General features: G+C 38.2%; 2 protein-coding genes across 2 annotated transcripts; both read right to left on the minus strand.

The window, feature by feature from the left end:
- Nucleotides 1-910: 910 nt before the first annotated feature.
- On the minus strand, nt 911-3162 carry LOC146467763 (G-protein coupled receptor 161-like). The gene has a single exon (XM_085125350.1). The coding sequence runs from the start codon at nt 3116-3118 to the stop codon at nt 2036-2038; it is 1083 nt and encodes a 360-aa protein (XP_084981476.1). The 5' UTR covers nt 3119-3162; the 3' UTR covers nt 911-2035.
- A 3991-nt stretch (nt 3163-7153) lies between these two features.
- On the minus strand, nt 7154-12774 carry LOC146467764 (uncharacterized). The gene is made up of 5 exons (XM_085125432.1): nt 12553-12774; nt 11343-11475; nt 10140-10356; nt 9543-9671; nt 7154-8738 (listed from the first exon to the last, which is right to left on the minus strand). Exons 2-5 carry the CDS (start codon nt 11407-11409, stop codon nt 7292-7294), a joined length of 1860 nt encoding a protein of 619 aa, XP_084981558.1. The 5' UTR covers nt 11410-11475; nt 12553-12774; the 3' UTR covers nt 7154-7291.
- Between the last annotated feature and the right edge of the window lie 3276 nt (nt 12775-16050).

Raw genomic sequence — 16050 nt, forward strand, 5'->3', positions numbered from 1 at the left:
CATATCACCTTGCGGTCTTGCCTCGTAGGCTTTCCCACAAAGTCGTTAACTGATATAGATGTATATGTGTACTGCGCGCCTTATGTAAGTCATGCGGAAATAAATGATTAGTTTGTGTCGTTTTTAATATGCAAGCAACGGCTTAGTTGTTTCATATAGGCGCCCCTATCGTGGATATATTGGTTGTACATTTGAAGGAGATCACGCAAAATAGGTCGGCCTCAGAGCTGAAATGGTGGCCTTCACTGATAACAAAAAATACACCTTATAAAGCCATAAATATGCGTTCGGTGTCATAGTTGATTATGCTTGTAGTATTTGATAATATTAACGTTTTCGAGTTTTTTACATGCCGTGTACTTGCTCTTCTCAAGCTCATTAACAATTCATGAAGAGAAAACAAACGAGATCAGTAAAACCGTGAAGGAGGTTTGGTGAATTTTTGCTTTGAATTTCTCCAAGAATTATTAATGGTTTGAGAAGCTATATCAAACACCCGAAAGAGTGTTTCATCCGATTTCTAAACACCAAGAAATGGGGAAAAAAAAAACTCGGTTGTGCCTCGTTTTTTCAAACCACTTCTTGGTTTTGGAAATAGGAAAAAACACTCTTCCTCGTGTTTGATATCTTACTTACAATCCCATTCTTAATAGTTCTTATCCTGCCTATGACGGTTTTCGACGCCATTTTGACGAGTGGGCAAACACGTCTTGAATTAACAGTATTTGTATGGAAGTCCGATGTCAAATAATTCTCATAAAACATCGCTTCCTGCTATTCCATGTTATCGCTTCCTACTATTCCATGAGAAACAAAAAAAAAAAAAAAATATATGGAGGGATGAAGCTGTACCAGAAAGCGCCCAGTTGTGTTTTGAACTTTCCATACCGGCATTTCCCTTTATTTTTTTCCCGCGAACTATTTTTAATGGCAGTTCACCGCTGATTCGCTAATACAGACAAATGTATGGAAAGTTCAAATTTTGCCTACTCGTCAAAATGGCGTCGTAAACCGTGATAAGGCTTATTTGACTTTAATCTAAAAGTTTCTTTTGCACAACACGATACAGCTCTATGGCTTATCGTATTTTTATATATCTACATACATCAGACTCGGCCGGTTCAAATGAAAACTGAGTCACTTAGATTAGTAAATTTCTTTTAAAGTTAATTGAAAAAAATCATGACAAAGGTCATTTTAATCTAATATAGAACCTTCTTCGCTTTTATTTTACTTTGTTATAATTGATTTGTTCGGTCTCACGATCGCCACATAACCATCTTAATTTTCAAAATGTTTTTTTTCTTAATATAATACACTGAATTCGTATTCTTATGGTGAAATGAATCTTCCCTCTCAGACTCGGAACTGTTAAACATTGATGTGTTGACTCATCAAGCTTTTATACCTACCTTTAATTATGTAAATTTGCTTTATCTCCTTTTATTCCAACTACCGTGTCAGGAAACTAACCTGGCACCTGATCAATACAGTGTAAAAACTAAATTATAATTATCACCTTCCATTTTCTTCATTCTTCTTAGACGCGTTTTAAAATACTACACTAATTACCATTAAAACTTCCTCTATTCTAATTAAATTGAAATGACCATGCCCGATAATTATTTGTTGCAATTGTGTTTTGTCGTTGAACCTAACAATCAGAGATCCATTCGACCAGGTTATTGCCTTTGGCGAAGATCAATTGCAATTTCAAGGTGGGATCTTCTGGATTAACCCAGCCTTCCACTCCCAATGAGAACTATCGGTCTAAAAAGAAGGAAGATTTCCAAATAAATTTCCAAAGAACAACAACGAAAGCTATAGGGAAACACTGGTCGGTAGTTTTCAGTTCCATCAATGTCATCTACAGTTTCAAAACGATTTTGCTTGAATGACTCGGCGATTGCCTCCCCCAACAAAAGGGTTATGGAAACTCGTATTACCAAATTTGAGCTTCTTTGTAATGCAAGCATTACCTATGTTTCTCGAGCAATTAGAGTGCCTTCTAATGTAAAAGAGAATAAACTAAGAGTCATTTGCGTCCGGCCGTAATCTTGACACATTGGTTAATTCTGCATGGTTCCTCTACCGCGCCTATTTGAACATGAAAGGGAGGAAATTCAGGACTGACTTGAAAACTTTCAACAACAGAAGTTCTACGAGTTGTACATGCTAACCATGATGAAAAACAGCCGGTATAGAGAAGATGAAGTTCTTTTCTGAAAGCTTGATTCCTTACTCCATACACCAAAGGGTTGCACATGCTGTTGGCATAGCCTAGCAACAGCGTGGCAATGTCAATTGCTCTCGGCAATGGACGAGGATAATAAACATCGATAAACATGGTGATGGCAAACGGAGCCCAACACACCATGAAACAAACGACAACAATCAACAATGTGTTGGTGATCTTAATCTCCTCTGGGGACATCCTAAAACGCTTTTTATTTCTGTCATTTTCTTGCTCTGTTTCAGTGGGCGGTTTTATGTTGTTTCTTTGCTCGTTGACTCGCCGTTTTGCTTCCCTTGTAAATTTTAAAATATAAAAGTATGAGAAAGACATGACAATCAAAGGCCCGAAGAAACATATCGTTAACATGAAATACATGTAATAAACGTCTGAAGGCCAGAATACAAAACAATATGATTTCCCAGGGATGTAGCGATATTCCGCCCAGCCAAAGAGCGGAGGGAGGGATATTAACGAAGATATTAACCACACAGTAGCTCCAAAAATCACCGATTTTCTCCGTGTAAAGATTGCAGGGTAGGTTCTCCACCGCACCACGTAATAATATCTGTTGATCGCTATCATAGCAAGCGACATCACCGAAGAAACGAAAGACAGCATCGTAGTGAAGCCCAAGAAAACGCACGCGGTTTCTCCAAATGTCCACTCTTGCTCAATGATCGTAACCACTGTTATCGGCATGTTGAGCACAGAAACTAGTAAATCAGCGAAGGCAAGATTAAGAAGAAAGCCGTTAGAGATCGTTCGTAGGTTTTTTCTTCTTAGGAAAATAAAAAACAGAGTTGTATTCCCAAGAATAGAAGCTGTGCAAATTGCAACAAGAATGAACGCTTCTATGATTACAGAAACTGTTGTTGACGCCATTTAGGAATATCTTCTCTTCACCGTGAATGCTAACGACATGTTGTTTTTTTCATTGTGATTAGTGTGGTATTTTAACAAGGGAAATTAAAGTTTACTCAGGCGGAGTTTTTGTTTTTAAATCCTTAATTAATATTAATGTGCCCACGAGCTCCTGATTTAATTGCCTTTAACCACAACTGACGATAACAAAGATTATCGCAGCTTTTAAATATTAATTTCGTGAAGTTTTCTTGGGGCTATTTACAGGGATATTTTTCGTATAAGGATTCTGAAAAGAATGTTCTGGGGCTAAAACCAGGATAAGAATCACTAAAGGATGATAATCGGAAACCATTACCGGCTGATAATTTCAGGAGAAATAGAACGAAAGTTAAACCGAATAAGTGCATTTAGACTAATATTTAGGCAATAAATGCAAGGAAACGGTGGTTTGTTTCAGTAATGATGACGATGATATAGAATTATATCGAAATATTACTGAAACAAACCACCGTTTCCTTGCATTTATTGCCTAAATATTAGTCTAAATGCACTTATTCGATGATAATCGGCTTTGAGCAAACATTATATTTTAAAACTCATTTAGATATTTGCCTATATAGAATTATATCGAAATATTACTGAAACAAACCACCGTTTCCTTGCATTTATTGCCTAAATATTAGTCTAAATGCACTTATTCGATGATAATCGGCTTTGAGCAAACATTATATTTTAAAACTCATTTAGATATTTGCCTTGCAGCTGCAAAATATTCAAAGTATAACAACGAACTCACTATTGTATAGTACGCTTGTCGACTCCAACAAAGTCCATTACGGACTGATATTACCTGCGTGTCGAACGTTTTTTAAGCCGCCAATTGAACTGAATTGTCTCAAGCAAAAAGAGTCAAAAAAATACATCCGAGTTTATGGGGTTTTAATTTTAGTGGTGCATGTAATTTAATGGAAGACCAGCAAATTTAATCTTTTTTTTCTCGTAAGTTACTTTTGTTTCCTCAATCCGCATGACGTGTAGATCATTTATAAACAGTTTTCGCTTTTTATTTTCTGTGTTTTGAGTAAACAACACTTATATCCGGAGAGAATTTTAAAGTTAGAATTTACACATTTTACATTAACACCAGAATGTATATATTTGAGGAATATCATAGAAGTTATTGGCCTCCCTCAAAAGGACTTTTCCGCCGCAATTCATATTTGAAGTAACGGCCAAAAGACAAACCAACGGTGAATAAATGTAGTCTCTTTGCAAAGTAAAAAATTCAACTGAAAATTTTATGATTGAGACATTATTTGCAATTACTTTTTTAAGTGTCAGTCTTTCTTTCTGCAAATTGGTTCTAACATTGGAAACGAGGCACAAAACTGTCTGTTTCGATCATTAGGATGGCCATAGACCTTAAAACCATTAGCCTTGATTAATTTCTGACATTTATCATGACTGAAACCTTACGCCAAAACAAATTAAACCAAAGAAAGGCCGACATAAAGGCATAAATGCTCACTAAGGAACTGGATGTTTTAAAATCAGATTGATAACAAAATTCAGATTAATTTACGAAACGCATTCTCAGTAAGTTTAAACGTTACTTTGAATACAGCGTTTCAAAAAGGTTTAATTTTGTTTCTTTTCCTTTATAATTTGTCGTGATAACACCGGGCCAGACATGGACTCAGAATTAGGTCATGTTTATTGATCTTGAGATAAATACATGCATCTGTACTTTGCTTTTAGTGTGGTTCATGGCCAGAGGCTACCGCCGGCTAGTCACGGTAGAGTATTTTATTTTATGGTGATTATTTCAACGTATTCCTTGGTTACCGATTTTGCTGCTCTCGGTGTATCCTTCATGCGGGGTTCAATTTGCTAGCTGCTTTAATATAATTTCAAGCATATCTTCGACCACGCCATGACCGGTGCTTTTTGTTTCAGTATAATAAGCAAGCCTCTCCAGAATGGTTCCTCCAGGATCGAAACATAACAATTAATGCGGCGTCCCTGTCTGCACCAATGGATTGTTATATGTATATAGTTGTTATTAATCGAGTGTCTAAACCCAGTGGCAAAGTACTCATTTTGGCCGGTCACAACAGACACAAACATCTACAAACAGCACCGATGAACCCTGGTAGGTACTCGAAGCAAATCCATCAGTAACAGACGCTTACGAGCGAGACACGGTCCATAGTGCCACTGGCACAAGGTTGTCAAACAACCATATTCATAAAACGTAATAAAGCAAAACTAAGTCAAATGAAAATTACTTGCAATACTAAATTAGGACTGCTCCTAAGAATTTGTTTTTTCAAACCTCGATTTTCTTATGCTTGTAATAACCACCGAATTAATGGCCCGGGGGGGGGGGGAACTCTCATATGAAAGGGGCGGGGATGCTCGTCGAAAATTTTGAATGAAACCCTAAAGGAGACCAATCTGGGCATGGCTCAAACTCTTTTATAACCCCCTAAAAGAGACCATTGTAAAACACAGACAAATAAAAAATACAATAACTTTTCGCTTGCAACCCTAAACGAGACCTTCACGGCTAAATATAATGGCGTTTTTCCCAGAACACCCTAAATGAGACCAAAATCCAAAATTTACACCCCTAAGCGAGCCAACGAGCATCCCCACCCCTTTCATATGAGAGTCCCCCGGGATTAATCGGATAATGTCAGAAACCATAACAACAAAGAGCGCGCATGAATGCGAAAACAGATACTCTCCCAGGAGCATGTGTTAAATCTAAAATTTTGGAAAACAACATACTCTGGTACGTGTGTTTCTTATTCATTCTCAGGTAAAAAAAATAGCATTAATATTGTTCGAAGCAGTATTAGGTTAGAAGGAACAAGGTTCGTGAAATCGCTGTGATTCAGCCATCAATGGGGTCATGTTTACCATCACGTCTTCTTGCATGTATTCCTCAGTTTTTATCTTATTAAAAACGGAAGAAATATTTTGCCTCTAATACGGGCTACGTTTTCGGGTCAGTTTTGATCGTACACACTGGCAAAAGGAGAACGAATTAAAGGGCGGACACTGTCACCGACGCGCATGCGCCAGCTCCTCAGGTTGAAACTTGAAAAGTTCAGGCTGAATTTTTCATGTTTGAATCGACAATTTCAAAATGGCGTCTACTAGTGGCGGCGGTCAGGGTGGAAAACGGAGAAAAAAGCAATTTAGAGAAGACATCAAGCTACGACGCTGCTGGAAAAGATTTCATAAGAGGATATTTAGGAATGAAATTATATTCAGTCGTGTTTTGAGGTATGAAACTTCATAGCGGGTAATTTGGAGGGATCTGTGGCAGACGATCGACGTTGCTTGCGCTGTTTCCGAGAACGTCTAAGCGATAAATGAGGCTTTCTTCACATTTGACCTCTTCAAAATTGTTCCCAGTCTTCAAGTGATTCATTGTGATAAAAATTCAGTTCAAGAAAACGAAATTTACAGCGACTCAAATGTTATCGAACAGGGCGGCAGCTTGTTTTAAACTGGGTGGAACAGGGTAAAATGTTTGTTCAATTTGGCGGCTCTTGACCTCAAACTCTTCGCTTGCAGATAAATATACAGCACCTTAGCGATTAAATGATGTACTGACTTAGCAGTCTGTTGAGATATTTTAAAGAAAGCAATTTTAACCGAGCACATGCAGTGTCACGAGTATTTACAATATATATTTTTACACAGAACCTCTCGGCTAAATTTTTTTGCCCATTGAACGAGTAGAAATGAATAGCTATATATGTTACCCCTCAATTTCCCTGTGCTTCAAAGCTCCCACCTCTTTACATGATTTAAGACAGTTTATGGGATATAGAGCACACTAGTACTGGGCACGGATTGGCTGAGTGGGTGTGACCATGTGCTAACATCTCATATCCAACGCGTGCTCGTGGAATAATTGTTAAATAGACCATGGATAAAATGACGTCACTGCCAAGTTTTGTCTGTATTCCAGAGTGTTTTCGTGAAAATAGTTATAAATAAGTGTATTCACATAATTTAATTTTTTTACAAGTATCTTCTCTTTTTATTGATTGTCTAGCAGTCTAATACGCAATTCAGCTCATGGCTGTAATGTGTTATGAAATTAAGTATCTATTTATCTACTGTTATAGACAATAGTTACGAGCCAACCAGCGCGCGGGAATTTGACAGTTATTATAAAATGTAAATTGTAGCATTATCACGCGTTTCGTTTGATACTTCGCCATGACTACTGGAACTGTTTCTTGACGAATTCAAAACTGTCGTTTGTTCAATCGGCTGGCCAATTTGCTGAATGGTGTGTGCAATATTTGAAATGTTCTCTGAAGGACCAATACGTGTAGTAATGTTTTGTAATCCGTACTGCGTTGAGATGGTGGCATTTCTTGTGTCTCGGAGAAGCCTGTATTTCTCTTGAAGGCTCAGTGGTAACATTTGTATTAAAGTGTCTCTCTTAATCGGAAAATAAAATAGCTTTTCCTTTCTCGTAGGCTTTTCATGAGATTGAATATTCTGCCCACCGTCCAAATTTACAAGTCTTTCTGGTGAGTTAGAAGTTGTATCGGAGATTAGAGTTTGATGACTCTCTTGCTGTTTTTGAAACACATAACTAGAAGGCTCATCCAGAATTTGCTTTTCTTGCGTTTCAGCTGTTTTCGTCAACACAACTGGTGGTGGCTCTGATTTGAATGAAACACTTAATTGATTTTCCACTCGCAAATTATTTGAAACAGAGTTTCTGAATAGTGGCATGTTAGGCTTCGACAGAATTGCCCCTGTTCGATTATTGGGGCCCATTTTAACACCGGAAGACGTAATTGTTCTGGTGGGATGATAGCTAACAAAAGCGGCATCATGGGTAGACATATTTTGTTTAGTTTGTAAATTCAGTTTGTATTGAAACTTGTTAACGTTGGGTAGGATTCTTCTGACGTCTGGTTGCTGCATCATCGGTGTGGATGCTTCGGATACCGAAATAAGCGATACCTCCTGTGTTTCATTTGCTGGCATTTTGTTTCCCTCCATGACTTGACTTCGAGTCTGGGAGGAGTTTTCAAGACCGTTTTGCTCAGGTGAGACCGCAGAATGGGAAGTTATGTCTGGATTACTTTGTTGTTGCTTTAAGTCTTGTAGCAAGGGGAAATTGCGATCTTCATACTCCTTTTGCAGCGCCGCATGTGGAGAATAGTAGCTTTCATACTGCGCAACTTGGGGAACTTTTCCGTAATAAGGAAAAGCTGCACGTGTAGGAGATGCAGACTGGGATACCACTCCTCTGCTCGATTGAATATTCTTTGGTGTATGATAAGCGGTGTCTCTCCAAAGCGTCTTTTGAGGTACATTTTGCTGTTGATCTATATTTGGGGGATCATTTGTTTGTCGTTGCGGTCGTTTTCTTTGTACGTTTTCTCCATGCAGTTGTTGTCTTAATCTCTGCTGTTGTAATATCTGTCTCCTCCTCAGAAACTGTTGTCGTATTTGTAGCTGTCTTTGCCTCTGCTGTTGTTGACGTAACTCTAGCTGCCTGCGTTTCTGCAGAACGTTGAATGCAACGGAACCTGCTTGTTTTCCATTGTATAGCTGTTGTGCCCGCTGAATGTAACTAAAGAGATGTAGATACCTAGGGAAGTAATTAATTAGAGACCACTGAATCCAATTCAACAAGTCGTTAAATTAACTCTTGATGATAATGATATCTAAAGGTCTTTTACATTATCATTTATGATCTAAAGGTCTTTTACATTATCATATATGATCAGTCTTTCAGGGCGTGGTCTTCACGCACACATGAAGACCCGCACCAGCAAATTCCCTGCGCGCCTTCTTATTCGATAGGAAGACTGTCTATTGTAACCAGTGTTCCAAGGTTAATAGCGCATGGGCAAATCTTTCCATTTATTGGTTTCTCTGTAAGAAGGCAATGGGAACAGTACTAAATACCGTACCCTGTTTGCTGAGACGGTATACCTCAGCATTTTTTTTTTAGGTACCTTTGCAAACTCCTTTACAGTAAAGGGGCATAACTTATCCGTGTTACCAAGAACGTAACAGGCATCAAAAATTGGCGAGGTTTAATCTCTGGATCGCCATGATTCAGCATTGGTCGGGGGCTGGAGGTTAATAACAAAATTCTTTGGAAAACCGAAATTCCGAGTATACTAATTCAAAAACCCTAAACTGAGGCGACGGAGATTTCGTAACCAGAAAGTTATGTGTCTGTCATTTTATATTTTCTTTCCTTTTCTGACTGATAGACTTGCCCACACTAAAAGGGGATCTTGTGAAAGATACCATCTCTTTTTAACTAGATCGACTGCGTCTTTAGGTCTGTACTTGACCACTTCTTTTATAACATCCCGGTCTGACATCAAAGCTATCATTTCAAGGCATAACTTTGACAAGAAAAGTGTTTTAAGAATTTTACCTGGCATCTGGTTGGCCACTTTTTTCGAACTTTGGTTGAGGAAACATATTAAAATGAGTATCGTGTATTTTGTGAGTAATTTGCGCCCTTCGGCTTGCCAGTTCATCTTTCTTGGCAGGAAAATTGAACCTAAAAAGAATAAAATGAAAAGTTAACAAAATAAGGAAAAGAAAAGCAGATTCCGTAAGGAAGCAAATCTTCTTATTCTCATTTCTCACGGACTTACAACAGTTAATAAAAGGAAACGATATTTTAACAAATAGAACTGAACGTCTAAAGAAATCATTTCTGGCTGTGCGGACAAGGAATTATAAGTCTTGTTCATTCTCCATCTTGAAGTCGTTTTAGGCCATTTTAAAGTTGCTGTGAACCTCATTATGAAAGCGAGGCTAAGTACAAAGCTTTTCATATGAAAATTAGTTTTCTTTGCACATGAATGAAAACTAATTTTCAAACTAAAATCTTTGTACTACTTAGCCTCGCTTTCATAATGGGGTTCAAAGTAATCTTTATAAATAAAGTTAAAAATCGTTTTCTACCAAATGATATCAAAGAAACTTCATTCTGCGAGTTTAAATAAGAAATTAAGATTGTTACCTCCCCGTTTTTACGCAGTCAGGCCACGGTACCATTTGTCCTTCTGGGTACGTGAACCATTTTCCTGTCAAGGGCCCACACATGTACACAACCGCTGGCTGAGACTCGAACGCGAAGCCGTCGTTACACTCCGGAGTGCAGAACAACCGAAACAGGCTGTCACAAACTACGCGACCATTTCTAGGATTCGGGAAGTGTTTGCACCGCTGCAATGTATCTGTGATGCAAACAATGAATTTTCAATTACATTTCATAACACAAATTTTAAGTTAGGGTTTCGTCATGACGACTCCGAAGCGTCGTTCGTTTTAATCGTTACGTTTTCAAATTTTTAGTAGTTGGTGCTTTGACAACGTCATAAATAGCAACATGTTTTTGAACCTTCCACTTTAAAGGGAAACAAAATACAAACGGAAACAAGAGAAACCTATTCATTAGCACAAAGACCTTCGTATATGCGTGGTCATAGACGGCACTGACTCTAAGCTAAGAGAAAAGGTAAAAGTGAAAAAAATTATCTTCCTGTCTTAACCAGTAGACGTTCACCTGTTATAAGTTCTATTTTCACTGGACCCTGATACCCTGCAGCTCCGTTGTTCTCTTGGCCAAGAATGTGAGCCGTTGTAAACGGTGCAGGTCGCCTCTCTTTTACACTTCAAATGTCCCCAACTTGATTGTTTTCACTGATATCCTTTTTAGAGGCTCGTAGTGTATTTAACAATTATTCCACGAGCGCGCGTTGGATATGAGATGATAGATAGCCAACGAGGCGCGTAGCGCCGAGTTGGCTATAATCATCTCATATCCAGCAAGCGCGAGTGGAATAATTGTTTTATTAAAAACAACCGAGAAATATTGCTAGATCTTACTGATTTCGCTGTGCAAGAACGACCAGAAGGCAATTTAATGGTCGCCATTTCTCGGCCATGGTATAATTGCTCATATACCATGGCCGCTAAGCCAATCAAATCCCTCGAATTGCATTATACAATGATGCAGTTTTTAATAATAATTAATGTATACAGTGAAACCTCTCCTTACGGACACCTCTTTAACACGGACACCTCTCTATTACGGTCAGTTCACTTGGTCCCTGAGAGACCGAAATCCATATAAAGCCTACCTCTCTAAAACGGACACCTCTATAATGTCCCCTTGGTGTCTGTAATAAAGAGGTTCGACTGTATTTTCATTTTCACCTACCTGTTAATTTCCACAAATGAGCAGTCAAGAACAGGAAGCTTGTCAAAATTTTGGTTATCCGGGCCATTCAGCCGGAATTCTGTAACGTCTTCTTGTCAGATCGTAGACAGCGCCAGTCTGAATCAGCCTATTTCTAACGATTAAAATATGAAAAAGAGGGGCGTAATTATAACTTTGCTTTAATTTTACTTTGTTTTCAAAAGAATGAAATCAGTTTTGTGGCCGGGAAACGATGAAACTTACCGAAATCAATATTTCACAAAGCAGTATAATTTTATGTTTCACAGAAGCTCGCAGAGTAGCCTTTTAGTAGGACCAGAGGTTGCACGCCGTTTAGTTATTATCAAGTGTTATCTCGAAACGTTCCCCTCTGATATGTGGTTCGTTTCACTATAAATGAAAACACTTACCTCTTTTGGTTCCTGGAAAAAATTCAGTTTAGTGTGATTCAATCAACTTAACCAGATGAACTAAATTATTTGGGCGAAATCTTTTTAACCTTACTTCGCCTGGGGGGATTATGCCCCTCCCTCCCCCGTAACTTTTAATTATAATAAATAAAAATAAATAAATAATAATAATAATAATAATAATAATAATAATAATAATAATAATAATAATAATAATAATAATAATAATAATAATAATAAAGCTACACCAATGAAACCTAAAGGATAGTGGAAAACCGCCAGTAGCATTTGTACTCCAGTTTGTGGACTCATTTTAGTTTTCAAAGACACAAAATTGTCGACCGCTGTCTTTCTTTCTGTCAGGACCCAAAAGAAGGTTAAACTGTTACTTCAGTCGTCTGAAGGTGACCAAAAAGACTGCGCATGTCCGCAAGTGTGAAGGTGATTGACGGTTATAGGTACAAAGTCACGTTGATGGCATAAAATGTCAGCGAAATAAAAAAAAAATACTTCTTTAAGTGAATAATCTAAAATGTGACACTCTTTGCAAACATGGCCTTTTTTTAATGATTGACGTCTTTTCTAAGCATTTTATATTATATGTTGTTCTAGTTACATATCAGTATACTCACGCATTCAAGCGGGTAGACTGTTGACGGGATAAAAGCGGTGTTCAAATTCAGTGTTGTAATTTGACCGCGATGCTTTCTTAACAATCTTTAAATGATGCTTGATAGACACGTTTAAAAAGTATTACAACTGATATACGTTATCAGATTAAAAACACAATGCGTGCTTACCTTCATTTAAACCAGGTTCACGTGAATATCTAGGTAAATATTGAGCCTCTTTGGTCCGTTTCGAGCATAGAAACTTTCAGTTTACGTTTTTAGTTATCACGGAAGCATATAAAGAATGTCTATTTTTAAACATACGGCTTGTCTTAGAAGTACTTTTGGCTAAACAATTTCAATTGACGTACCATTGTTGTGGTTTAGACGGCGAGCGGAAAAATCCTTGCTTCACAGCACGAAACTGACGGATGAAGAATTCAGTGTAACCTGCTTAGTGTTGAAAATTATCCTTCACTCGATTCTCCCAACTAAACCAAAGAACACTTAGCGTGGATGTTAAGGAGAATATTAATTTTAATACTGCTATTTTAACATGCGCTGTGTTCAATCAGACAACGGGTATGACCAGTCTCGCCATTGAACTTTTACTTTTAGTCACCTGTACGCAGGTTTGCCATTGTCTCGTGTTTATAGCTATATTTCTTGGTTATTTATATTTTTCGGTTTTCCTGTGTACGTAGCTAGCGTGTGTTCACAAGTAGCCGGTCCCTCTCATGGGTCGCTCATGTGTAGTCAAGCGAAAGAACCTCACGAGCACTCGTGGAAACCATCTACCGACCTACACCTAAGCTTATTTATAAATAACGTCAAATAAAAGGGATTAGATTAGAACCGAGAGCCAGGGAGGCTGTCACATTTTTTTTGGTGGTTGCGTGTTGCAATGCATTCAAAAGGCTTGCCAGTTGCACCGATCGAGTAACCCGATTATTCGATCGCTGCAACTGACACCATGATCACTTTCTGTCTTGCTAACATTGTTAAATCAAAAGCAATCACGGCAAAGATTAATTTGTTAAAAATTTAAATTCTGAACTCGAGCCCTTCACGCTAATCCTGCAGATTCTAATGGTAATTGAACTGAGTGGAGTGCAATTTGGTCTGAAATCATACGCGTGATTTCAAAATCGAACGAGCGCGCAGCGCGTGTTTGATTTGAAATCACAAGTATGATTTCAGACCAAAATTGCACGACACAAAGTTCAATTACCACTTTATTACAGCTATTTTGAAATCACAGAGTATCATTGTCAATATTAATATTCTATTTTTGTTACTTCATTTCCATTTTGATGGGCTAAAGAAAGGATGCGATTTAGAGCAAAAAATGGTACAATTTGGGAATAAATCGCACTGTTGAGAGCCAATCAGATTGCAGGGATCACCAGTGATTTCAACATGGGTGTAATAAAGTTCGTAACAATTCCATGGTTCAAATTCATGCAGTTGAATAAAGCTAGAGATGAAAACAATAACCCTAAAAATGTATTTATTTTTTAAGTTTGTAGTGTTTTGGAGCAAGAGAAGACGTTTAAGAAGAAATCCTTTGCGCCTGTTACCTGTGCATTACTCTCACTGTCGTATTACCACGCATGCTCTTTCATGGACCGCTTTTTGAAACCCAAATAATCGTCAAATCGTCAATGAAAAGAAACGTGCCAAACCAATAATATAAGTTATTCCATTACTCAAAACAGAATGAAGCCAGTCCAGCTATGACCGCATTTTCAAATTCATCTTGTTATTTAATTAAGTGGTATCAAAATAATGAAGTTATCCTCCTGGGTAAACATTTCTGCTGTTGGTCAGGCATTCTTAACCAGTACTAGACCTGCAACTTTCAAAAGCTCTGTTTTCACTGGACCCCGATAACCTGCAGCTACATTGGTTTTTTAGGGTTGGGAACATTGTTCTGTTGTTTCTCGACCAGCCATGTAAGACGTTGCAAACGGTGTAGGTTTCCCCTTTCTAACAAGTGAGTAAGCAATCCAACCAACTTCTGCTGAAAGAAGGCTATTGTCACTGAGGGTGGATTCAAGTTGCTCTACGGTTCGATTACTGTTAAATGTTCGAACAAGAGGACATTAAAATCAGTCAACTGGTCAACATGATTTTAATCCAGAATGATTTAATAAGGGGTGAGATGATTTTTCTGATATCATAAACGCGTGCAAGAGGCAGCAATTTAGCAAAAGGAGGTGTAAATATTAGCAAACAAACAATAAGCAAGGAACCGCACAACGAAAATGCTGCAGGTATAAGCAGGATCTGTAAAAGATCTAATCAGCCAAAATATAAATGACTCAAATTTCTGCAAGGCTGGACTGCGTAGAAAACTTACACGACAGCGACATGATAGAGACCAAACCGAGAATCAGCAACAGAATGCGGCAACCATGGACAGCTGTTTCGAGCTGGTTGGCTCTCGTCAGCATGGTGTAGCACAGCAAAAAGTAGAACACCAACGCAAGTCGAGTGGTCTACCAAATGCACGTGGTAGCCGATTTCGGATGGGCCCAAATTCTGAATCGCGTTGGTGTTCTACTTTTTGCTGTGCTACACCATGCCTACGAGAGCCAACCAGCTCGAAACAGCTGTCATTCCGTTGATTCTCGGTTTGGTCTCTATCATGTCGCTGTCGTGTACGTTTTCTACGCAGTCCAGCCTTGCAGAAATTTGAGTAAATATTAGAAATGTCAATGCGATCATTTACCTCATTAGGGTCCCGGGTAAGGGGTTCGCCTTAAGGAACAGTTTTAAATGGTAATTGATCGCTTTGTCAACTATTTTAAAATCGCGCTTGTGTACGTGCTGAAAAATCTTTGAATATTTTTCATTGTTCCTAGTTATGCTCCTCAGTGCTAGGGTACAGTAAAAAACCCGCAACTAAGAACCTGAAAATAAAAAATAGGCCAATAACCATCTTGGTTTGCAGCTGAGTTTTATTTGCTTTTCTTTAGAATTAAGAACCTATTTTAAGAACCTAAGTAGCCTAAAATTGTGTTAACTACCATTTATATAAGAACCTGTTTAGGCTGCTTCCCAAAAATGTAGGTTCTTAGTGGCGGGTTTTTACTGTACTGTAAAAAAAAAAAAAAAAAAATAAATAAATAAGGTTTTTACCTAATTTAAACTAAAAGAAATTTGGGAGTGTAGCCACGACCGGAGAAAAGACGAAAAGTGCAAAGATGGACTGAAGGTTCTGAAGCCAGGAACAACGGACTAGGGACGTACTGTGCGGGCACTGAAGATTGATGTACATTGATTAAAGGATTGCAACACCATAGTCAGGCAATTGAAGACAGTGGTTATAAAGCCTGACAAACTTCTTTGTTATATGTTTTATCACTTTTGGCCTTGACCAATCGATTTTATAATTTGTTGGTGCAACTGACCAATGGAAACGTTCCTGTTAAAATATTCAGCTGTAGTGTGAAGGTTATAACAAAGGATTGTGCATGGTTGCGGTCCATTCAACATGATTACAGCACCAATGTTGTTATGGCAAGGTTTCATAACCAGTCGCTCAATTGATGGCAATGCGAAATAAAGGAAACGTAAACGCAATAGGCCATTTTACAGTCGTGTGCTAGTAACCTGGTCTTGGATTGGAAGCGAGGCTGAGGGTGACCTTGTTTTGATACAGACGACACTGCTTTTCATGTA

This window comes from Pavona decussata, unplaced genomic scaffold, assembly GCF_977016875.1.
Source record: "Pavona decussata unplaced genomic scaffold, jaPavDecu1.1 SCAFFOLD_134, whole genome shotgun sequence".
In the NCBI taxonomy this organism is placed as follows: Eukaryota; Metazoa; Cnidaria; class Anthozoa; order Scleractinia; family Agariciidae; genus Pavona; species Pavona decussata.

Bases quoted from the DNA above. Each gene is read 5' to 3' on its own strand.
- LOC146467763 (XM_085125350.1), bottom strand. From the start codon at position 3,118: ATGGCGTCAACAACAGTTTCTGTAATCATAGAAGCGTTCATTCTTGTT.
- LOC146467764 (XM_085125432.1), bottom strand. From the start codon at position 11,409: ATGGCCCGGATAACCAAAATTTTGACAAGCTTCCTGTTCTTGACTGCT. The intron at 9,672-10,139 runs GTAACAATCTTA...TATTCTTTTTAG, and splicing joins GACTGCGTAAAAACGGGGAG to GTTCAATTTTCCTGCCAAGA. The intron at 8,739-9,542 runs GTAAAATTCTTA...TTACTTCCCTAG, and splicing joins AGTGGCCAACCAGATGCCAG to GTATCTACATCTCTTTAGTT.